The sequence below is a fragment of the Neolamprologus brichardi genome, chromosome 9, assembly GCF_056152115.1.
Source record: "Neolamprologus brichardi isolate AB-2024 chromosome 9, ASM5615211v1, whole genome shotgun sequence".
Taxonomy (NCBI): Eukaryota; Metazoa; Chordata; class Actinopteri; order Cichliformes; family Cichlidae; genus Neolamprologus; species Neolamprologus brichardi.
This window is the reverse complement of record NC_142112.1, coordinates 28,304,286-28,314,779: the sequence shown is the minus strand read 5'-3', so window position 1 is coordinate 28,314,779 and position 10,494 is coordinate 28,304,286. Positions and strand designations below refer to the sequence as shown.

General features: G+C 42.2%; 1 protein-coding gene across 1 annotated transcript; it reads right to left on the bottom strand.

Annotated features, from left to right (window-relative positions):
- Positions 1-892: 892 nt before the first annotated feature.
- Positions 893-10,080, bottom strand: dselb (dermatan sulfate epimerase like b). The gene has a single exon (XM_006794971.2). It carries the CDS (start codon positions 9,054-9,056, stop codon positions 5,400-5,402), a length of 3,657 nt encoding a protein of 1,218 aa, XP_006795034.2. The 5' UTR covers positions 9,057-10,080; the 3' UTR covers positions 893-5,399.
- Between the last annotated feature and the right edge of the window lie 414 nt (positions 10,081-10,494).

Genomic DNA, 10,494 nt, shown 5'->3' with positions numbered 1-10,494 from the left:
GTCAACTCTTATTAACAGCAATTCCTGGGATCTCCACGTCCCAGTGTCCAAACACAGCAGTGTCATCAGCAGGTATATTTGAACAGTAGGATCTGAGGACCTTACAGGCGTTGTTTACTGCACTGAAAATGACTAAATATAGGAGAGAGGCTTAGCCAGCTGCTTACACACCGTCAGTGAAGCCATTCAGAGCCAATCTGCTGACATCTGAAGGACACACTCACAACAAATCACACATCACATTCAAATGGAAGTTTTGAAACTCTCAACAATGATGGTGTTGCTCTCCATTAGCGAGCTAATTCCCCAGCACAAAGGCCTTGTATGGTATCGATGATTACTCTTCTCCAGAATATCAGGCTGCTCTGACTGATGGTGGCTGCAGCAAAGGTTAATTAATGAGCAGTGGCAGGAGCGATGGCTGCCGGCAAGGGAGAAGGTCTCCTGGGATTTGGATGCAGCGAAAGATAAAGGCGGAAAAGGAGAGGGTATGACTACTCAGCTGAAACTGAGTCTCCTTTTCTATCTGGATAACCTCCATGCACCTAATAGTGTGAGAAAGCTGCTTGATCACTTAACCAAAATCGGTGCATGTAATTAGATTATAATGCAGCTTTTCATCATTTTCTCTATAAAACCTTATTTCATGCAATGATTATGTATTGGTTATCAGACATCAAATATAATCTAGGAGGCAACCTCCTAGCTTAAATTAGTTCTGCAAATCATCTGCTTCTTGTGATCAGACATCAAAAGATTTTCATAAAGCGTATTTGTCTTTCCGAGCAGCAGGCGTTTGCAGTGTTATTTTCAGATGAGAAATGAATTCTATGGAAGAACACTCTGACATATCACTTTATTTTTATCCTGTCTGTAAGATTCCATTAAATTTAATTGGTGGAGATTATCTATACAGACTTACATTTGATGTGCGAGCTATACGAGGCAGAAGCAGGGTTCCTTAATGTTCTGTGCCATTGTGTTAAAAGTCCAAAGATAATCTGTGATGATAATCTGCATTCCCTCTACAGATATAAAAAAGCTTTACAATAACACACCAGAATAGAGACAGAGATTCAATAATACAGAATCTTTTTGAAGCTTTCTCAAGACAAAATCTAATAAAGTTCCAGTGTCCATTAGGCTCATCAGGTTCATCCACATCTGGAAGAATTAGGGCAGCCTGTTTCACAGAAAGCAGTTATCCAATCTGGAATTGTTTCAGCATGCTTTTTACGACGTATAAAGAATACACGACTAGCTTCCAGTGATACCCAACCAAAACTGCTTAACAAAAAAGATAGTACAACATCAAGCACAGCAGCATACCCCCCTCTCTGCATCCAACAACCTGGATTTGGATGTTGGGTGCAGGCCTCATGTTTTAACATCATCTCCAATATTCTGCATCCATGCTATTGTGCTATTTTTGCATGCAGCAATCCATTATCTTGTGTTCATCTCTTTAAGCAACTCAAGTCCACATTGTAATTTAGTCTGGAACATGCTGTCAGTTAGGAGATCACAGCAACCCACACATTGCTGAAACGGCACTCCACAGCTCTGATTAGTTTATCTTCCTCTTGTTTCACATGTCTATGCCCTTAAAAAGTTCAGGCGTCATAACAGATTTCCATTAGATGAAAACATAAATCCTGCACTATATAATACTGTATGTCTTGAATCTCATTTCATGTGACTGTGGTCTATGTTCTACTGCTGCCAATCACTGTTTTTGTGGGTTTCGTCCATAATTTGCATAATAATAAAAATTTTCCACTAAAAGCCTAACAGGGGCATTTTTATTCTTTTAAACCATTATTTTAGGTAGATTGTCCAATCTTAGAATGACTTGCTATGAATATCTGGAAACCATTTTCCTCCTTCATCGCATGAGTTTATTAGTTGTTGTTATTGATCTTGGGGATTTTGTCTCTTCACACGAAGGCTGTGACTATTTTTTTTTTTATTTTATTTCCATAAACCAGCTTGGAGGGAAAGTGTTATAGATGCTTTTTGTCTTTTTGTTGTTGCTTTCTTAAATCCACCTTTGGTATAATAACTTCTAGATTTGTCCCACAAGAATAAAAGCAAGCTTCTCTCCTCGCTCCCTCATACTCGTGGTGGATTCGACTCATTCGGGTTTTCAATGAGGTTTGAATATTTACTGGGTATTTCATCTTTATCAGTCTAAACCTTGAGGGTCCTTGAACCACATGCCTTTACAATACTCACTCAAAAGGACATTATTAGTATGAGGGAACCAAGAATTGAAAGCCTTTTGCCAGTTACATTAGGAGGTTCCTATTCCATCCTGTCAGCAAAGTAGTGAACCTGATATATTTGGATCACTTTCTGGTTAGAAGTAAGTAAGAGTGTGGCCACATTTGAGTACTGGCCCTTTTAATTGAAAGATGATTTTCTAATAGTCATCAATTCTGCAGTTGCTCTCAGTTCAGTTCCAATTGATTACATTAAGTAGTTACTAACTGTACATATTAATAAATATTAAGACTTGTTTTCTGGATTAATGCACAAGTTAATAAAAATAAACACAAAAATTGAGCAGTATACAGGCTCTGTAAAAATACTATTATTCCAAGGAAAGAAAGGTAAGCGGTTCCCTACATACAGGTTAGGCTCCATGTGATTACAGCTAAGGGGTTGTAAGATGAAACATGAGCAAACGGAGGAAAAACATAGTTTATGCTGCAAAGGTTTATAATCATTTCTATAAATTTGGGTTTAATCATTGTTTTTGTCAGAGAGGTAGAGTTTAGTTTTGCATCATTCTCTTGTCTTCTCTTTAAATGACACCAGTAATTGTCTGGTTAAGAAAAGAAATGACGTTATTAGTTATGTCCCAGCTCTCTGTGAAGCCTGAATAATTATCAAGCACGTATGCATACACGGGGAAGATTACTCCTGCATTCAGAACGAATGGAACTACTTTACGAGCAGAGACTGCAGGTCCAGACTTGTAGAAACCTTCCAAAGCATTTGCCGGAGGTTTTTCTGTGAATAATGTGCCTCTGCGTGGAAGGATTAGGCACAGAGGACCCTGCCAAGCATTAGAGTGTTACAGGAGGGATCAAGAACAAATGAGTAATGAAATGACTGACTCACCATTCTGAGACATAAGACACAGCATGTGCTCTTTCGAAGCCTGCTCCTGTTAAGGGAGTTTCAGTCAGAGCATGGCATTAGAACTTCCTGACATGTTTTTAATTGTTGGTTCCTCCTCGTCATGCACATCACCCATATAAGCAATTAGGCTTCTGTCATCCGTGTCTAATAAAATGGAGATCGTGCTAGTGCAAAAATGTGGCAGCACAAGCGTCTGCGTAAACAGACACTTTACTAGCAGGTTAGCCGTAATCATACGGAAAGAGAGCACGTACAAATTAAAATTTATGTTCTGTCTTTTGTAGCGAAGGATAATAGCTAGTTTAACATGAGTATAAAAGCAGCTAATGAGGACAAACACCTTATAATCACATGGCCTATGCCATTGTGTAAAATAATACTACACCTAAACAAAGACTGGTTGTCAATATATTTATGAATTTATTCTTTTTCGTTACATTAATGTCTCCTTCTGCTCCAGATGCCGGAAAAAGAAAACTGTCAAAAAAGAACTGATTGTAATTCAAGGCCACAGAAGCAAGGAACCATATCCCCACAAGCAAATACAAAACAGAGTTGGTAACAGGATTGCAACACCAAAGTGAAAGCATGTCTGCCAAGTCTACACATTCAAAGACCACGAACATCAAACGGGTTTTCCAGCCAGTCAAGGGTTTCAGTGTTCATAGAGAAAAAAAACAAACAGGACTGCTTCTAGCCAAGGAAAGATGGATATTTCCAAATGAACACTGAGTATTCTGTGTACAGATGCGATGGCGAGCTTAGAAACGAGTGCACCATCTGCATGTTACATGTGATCCATTTACAGTACAGAAATGTCTAAGCAAGACAGCATCAAAGGTTACTGAGTAGCATTTTTTTTTTTTTACCCAGGCCAAGGAGCATAACATCACAGAGTAGAAATGGTCTCTGATTTTTTTTGATTTTTTTTTTACCTATACTTCATATTCATCTGTGTTCAGTGCAAGACTCACTGGACTCTTTAAAGACAAAAACCTAAAATATGATTGGCTATCTGAGTGACTGCAACTGGAAATAGAAACACGTGTTGTTTGCTTTTCCTTCAGGCCTTTATAGTGAATATATCACAGCAATAAAACACAGTAAGCCTCTGCAACGGCATCTTGCAGATTAATATAACTAGCTGAGGGGGTGCTTTGGAAATTGCTTTGACTAGAAATGTGTCAAGGCTGACAGTTTCTTTTTTTTTACCAGTTTGATCCCTATTAAGCACATCCCTCAGATCTAATTCAATAAATGCTAAAGGGAGTTACAATAATGGTATTCATTCCTGATCCTTTGGGATATATATCTTTAGAACTCATAAATACTTTACTTTCTTTCTTCTACACATATTTTATATATCTTCAGAGATTTTATGCTTCCATAATAATTAAGCAGATACAGTAAAGTTAGCCCTGGAAAATGCACTGAATCCCACATACAATCAGATTTTGTGAAAGTGCTAAACTGCTGTGACATCTTTGAGTTTCTAACTAAAATCCCCCGTACAACAAAAATACAATCTATCACTTGAGTAAGAAAAAAAAAACATCAGTCATCTTCTTGTTCTCCATTTTCAGCCCCTTACAATGCAGCATTTTTTATACAGTTTTAAAGGGAAACAGCACTCAACAGTTCAGACAGGAAAATGACAACCCAAATTAGCTGTCTCCTACAACTTCAAAACTTATTAATGAGCTTCATAACATCTGTTCCAAACCAATAAATGTACTACCACTTCCCAAAAAAAGAAAAAAAAATCAAGTAACCAGAGCTTTGAATTTTGCACAAAGCATTTTTTCTCACACCACGGTTGTTGGGTAGTAACATAAAATTCATGTTGAAATTCAGTGATATTCATCAGTATGTAAGACAAGACAGGTCTAAAGTTTCAGTCGATAAAAGGAGCGCTACAAGTAACTGTAGAGGGCTGCTTAGAGGGAGAAGAACAATAAAATGAGCTCCCTTCCACCTGTTCCAATGCAACGTATTCCTCCCTCACAAACATCTGTCGCTGTAGTCGATACAATACTGTACACACACCCAAACAAATACAACTGAGGGAGAAAGCTTGAAGACAGACGGAGAGACAGCACAGTTTGTCTTCAACTTTTAACATTGTTTTCTTGCTTTTTTAGAAATTTCAGCTCAGTGCAAAAAGAAAAAGAAAAAAGAACACATTACAGAACTGGCTGTGACTGGCAGCTACAGTAAACAAAGACAGCTCAATATCAGCTGACCAGCAGCGGTTAACTGGCAAACCTAGTGTAACCCAGCCTCTTCATCACACTTCCACACACATCCTCTATCAGTCGAAGGTCCTTTCGAGACATTTTCTGTCTCCATATGTTAATGTTGGCTGGTGAGATGTCTCCTTCATACATTAGATTGTACAGGTTCGTAGAGGTGGTGAATATGAGTTGATTGAGGGCTGTGGGTGACACAGGCACCCCCAGAAATGTGTGTATTGTCTCTGCCGTCTCCTGGGGGAAGTTGACCACATCCTCAAACCTCACTCGGAGAAAGGACTCCTCGGGAAGGCTCTCGCTGACCCTCAGAGCGGCTGTGGTGTGTGCCAGCCACAAATGAGCCAGAATCAAAACAGGATTAGTCTCATAACGGGACAGTAGCCTCTGGATCATTTTAAACTCTGGCGCAACAGCTGAGCACCCATCCCTGACAGCATCCTCCTTGAATATCAAGGAAAGGTGCTGTGGGATGTTTTTAAGGGAGTATAGGCTGGGTTTGCTGTTATAAACCATGAGATAAATCCATGCTCTCGGGTCTCTCACCAAGTATATTGTCCTCAAGGAAAGTCCCACTACCTCCTGAATGAAAGGTAGTTTGAGTGTCCAGCTTCCACTCTGCATGTTGATTACCACCCGGGCGTTAGGGTACTCTGCAACATGCCTTCTCATTTCCCTTACATACTCTGCATCTCTGTCCAGACTAGCCCTCAGTTTGCCCTTCAGGTCAGATGCTGGTTCTCTCTTCCTGGATCTTTTCTTTCTGTCCCTGGGGACGCTGGCTCTCTGGGTCTGCTTGACCCTGCTGCCCTCTACGAGCTGAATATTTTGCAAGTGCAGCTTTGTGTTATGCACTAGCGAATGCAGCCAGCCCTGGATAATCTTAAACCGTGCGTTCACGGCGTCTGACCTTGACCATTCACAGGCATCGACCAGGGTGTCAAACTCAAACTCGGTCTCAGGAATGTCCACATGCTCGGTGGGGACCCTTATATAAACAAAGTCTGAGCTATTGTAAAAAAGGTGCTTGAGTATTTCCGATCCCGATCCGGGAAGGGTCGTTATGACAACAGTGGGAAGGGGGAGCCGGTGCTGCTCGTACAATCTTATTTGTTTGTTTACTTCGCTTTTGGCACCCGCACCTTTCCATTTTACCCCACAGAGAAGCTGATCGCAGCTGTTAGAGACAAACAGCAGCTCGGCTATCCACAGAAGGAGCACGGTGAGGAGTGCGTAACGCATCAGCCTGCTGAAGCAAACATAAAACTTTCTCTGCATGGTCAAAAATCCTATCGCCACACAGAGAACGACCCCCGCTATTACATTGACTGTGAAACCAAAGTCAAACAGCTGATTATCACTGCTGATTTGTTTAGGGAGGATTTGTGTCCCAAGGCCGTATCGGGTGATTTGATATCTATCCTCAACTTTACTGTGACCTCCAAATCCCAAATAACTCAACCTTGCCCCGATGTCTTTATAGTTTGTAGCAATGGACACAATCTTCTCTGTGTTATTAATGATTAAAGAAAGCCTCACTCCATTTTTGCTGTTATCTATAAATCTACAGTTGGACACTTTGACATACGGTCCGTGCAGCACGTAAGCCACTCTGCTGACCGGGCCTGTCATTTGGAAAGTAACGTTTATATACTGCGTCCACCTCTTTTTAAACTCAGCCGCCTGCTCTGCTTCCTGTAGCCGTGTCTCAGGGCTGTGGCCCTGAGTGTCAAACCAGAACATTTTATAATGAGCATCCCACACATCCATCATCGCGCCGTTATATCTGTCCATGAATCTGAAAGGAACGTATTTAAAGTCAATGTCGAGATTGTGGAAAAAAGCACTGAGTGACTTTATAGGTGAATCACCCCATTTTTCTACATGGTCAAGGACTAGCAAAGTCTGCGAGTTGAGCAGAACCAAAGCTCTGAAGACACTCTTTAGTCTCATGGCAGGTGAATAAGCCAGCGCGGCTTCCCCACTCACAAACATCGTATCCTTGTGTGACGAAGCGGCAATCACCTCACCTCTAGCGTCACCCACCCCTTCATCGGTCCAGCGCAGCCACTTAGCGCACTCCCCCAACTGACCCTCCCATGGATTGTTACACTGGCTGGTAGGAGATGGACCGAACACTAAAACATTGTTAAGGTAGCTGTACTTTGGACCATAAAGTGCTTCAGACACAAATACTTGCCCATTAGGAGCAAAAGTAAAAGAGTTCTGGTCTGGGTGCTCATGACCAGGGTTAAAGCTGTTCCAGCCATCCACCCAGGAGTAAGGCTTGTCATGGACAATGTCATAGACTGCACGGCCACCCAGGCTGCCAGACTTAAAGGAGACAAAAGTATTACTCTGGCCATTGGGAAGCCCAGCTCCGTATGTAACCACACCCCAGTTTGAGAAAATATGCATTTTAGCTTTGCCAAAATCATGGGGAGGCTGCGGCGGGAGGTGGGAGTTGTACCAGATGTATTCTGTGTGAAGTGTAGCCCAGCGCTGGGCAGATGACTGCCCCATGGGGCCGTCCTTCGGCCGATGCTTTCTAATCTGTTGAGCCAGCCAGTTGCCCGTTCCATTCTTCATGACGAACGTGTCGAGGAAAACGAGCTGGCTCTCTGGACCATAAAACCAGTTGTAGTTTGAGTCCGCAATACCAACTGTTCTCTGAAAGCCCGGCAACAGCGTGGCATAATAAAACCAAAAGTGGCTCCGCAGCCAGTTGTTCTGCATGTTGTCTATGTTGAAATGACGCTGAGCTAAGAAGACATACTGGGTAATAGACTTGGCTGTGTAGCTTCCGTAGGCTACTCCCTCATCCAGGGAGCCGTCAACAACGTGATTCAAAAGAAACATTGTTTTCTCCATATAGTTAACTGCCACTTGTTTCCAGATCATTGACTCTGGGTCGTCATGTGACCCCACCACTATTGCACCTGTCAGGATGGCTAATATGTTGGTGGTTTGATGATTTTGGAGATACTGTTTGCCCCATCCTCTGTACTTAGAGAGCTCATACAGCTCCACCGTCTCGGCGCGAATTTTCTTGAGGTATAAATCCTTTCTACGCTGATCCAGGTAAGAGTAAATAAAGTCATAAGCAGTGGCAAACCCAGTGAGAGAGTGCGCCATGGGCACCTCATCGTTCGGTGCACTGGTTACCTTCCAGTCTGAATATTCGGCCATCCTATCCATAAACTTGATAAGAAACTGCAGAGCAGCAGAATCCTCTGGGCACAACAGGCAGTAGAGAGCCAGGGGAGGCAGGTTGTTCCCATAAATCTCATTCCACTTGCTTGTAAACTCCTCATGCTTCACAGGGGGCAAGTAAAAGGGAACATTAGACAACATAGTGAGCACAGCAGCTCTGATGACTTTAAATATGTGACTGTGGGTGGTAGAGGACCTTTGCCTCAAGTGTAACACATCCACTTGGTTAAAATATAGGTTGGGATGGGAGTCAGCAGACTGGAGCTTCCAGTGCTCACTCGCTCTGTCTTGTGTGAGCTTGACCTGCAGCAAGTCATCTGTGAAAATGTCTCTGTCTGTGGTGTTGAAGACCCCCGAGAAAGCTGTGCCCACTGCAAACAATGGTAGTAAAAAAGCTGAATATACAACCCAGCTGCCAGCCATGTTTCCAGGTGTTTGCGAGCACATTTTACACTAAAGGATTTCAAAAGTAATTAGCTGACAGTTTTCTTCAGTAAAAGTGTTGCAATGTCCCGGAAAAAATAAGTTTTCAGAGTGAAAGTCCAGATTACGTTTAAATATTAGGGATGCACAAGTCCATGGCGTTTTTATTTTAAAAGACAATATGATGCAATATCAAATTCCTGGGCATGATAGTCAAGAAGGAGGATAAAAAAAAAAAAAACTTTCGTGCAGAAGCAAGCACTATCCAAATCCAAGTGCAACAATGTTTGCAACAGTTTCCAAAGGCAGCAAAACGCATCATAAATAAATATAAATAAATCTCTGATGGTAAGAAGATCTTTCTGCTATGTTTTTGAATTAAAATACAAGAAAAAAAATCCTTATGCCTGCACGGTGCCGTTCGTCTTCATAGTAATATGGGCACTCGCGACGACTGGCGTCTCCCCCTTTGCCAGTAACTCATATTGATCTCCTCCCCAAAACATTTCCTCTCGGACAAACATCAGTCAGCCCCAGTCTGTGTCCGGTCCAATCACAGCCACCCAAAGGCTCCGTGTGCAGCCCGACCGAGCCGCAACATCCACGGACATGAACCTCAGCAAACAACGCATCTCCGCTGCAAACATTGCTTGGTACCTCCGATGCAGAGACGCCAAATCCTTAATTTTGCAAATCCTGATCGGGTAATTGATCTGTTTGCATTGTTGAAAAGCAGTCCTCTCCTCTCCTCGCGCTTTATCTTCTGCTATTAGTGCGGGTGAAGTCCGAAAGGAGGAAAGTTGTCGTCACTCCTCAAGTATTCAAAGAATGAGACATTTTCCCCCGATTGTCCGCAGAAAACAGCGAATCAGCCCGCCGAATGGAAAAAAAAATCCACGTGGAAATCTGCCGTATCTGTGGGAATATTGGTGTTCCCGCTGGCGTTTGAGACGCACACAACTGAGCCTGTGTATTATGTGTGTATCCCCGGACGCGTCTCCGTTGTGTCCTCCCGACTGTTCAGCACAGTCAGTTTGATTGTTTTCCTGCACTGGATGGAAAAATTTCCACTGTACAAACTGTAGAGGGAGCCGTGACTTCAGAAGCCCGATCTCATCTCTCACAGAGTGTGGGGAGGCTTAATATTCACTCCATTATTATTTATTTTCGTATTCCTGAGTGATGTTAAGTTTCTACCTAACATTAGGGCAGCAGCAGGTGATAAAACACGTTTTAGTATCTCTTTAATGTGATCTGCACGACTCTTTTACTGTGTCATTTAATCTGGCATTTGCAAAAATAATAAAGACAGTGATATGGAAAGGAACAGTCGGCGTACAGTTTAATTCACAGCACCTCAGAGGAAAAGTTAGACAACTTGTAAAATATTTTCCGCCCCCATTTCTTTTGTAAAAGAGGATGAGAATTAACACAGATAATGAGCTCGCTTTCGTCCATTCAG

Bases quoted from the DNA above. Each gene is read 5' to 3' on its own strand.
- dselb (XM_006794971.2), bottom strand. From the start codon at position 9,056: ATGTGCTCGCAAACACCTGGAAACATGGCTGGCAGCTGGGTTGTATAT.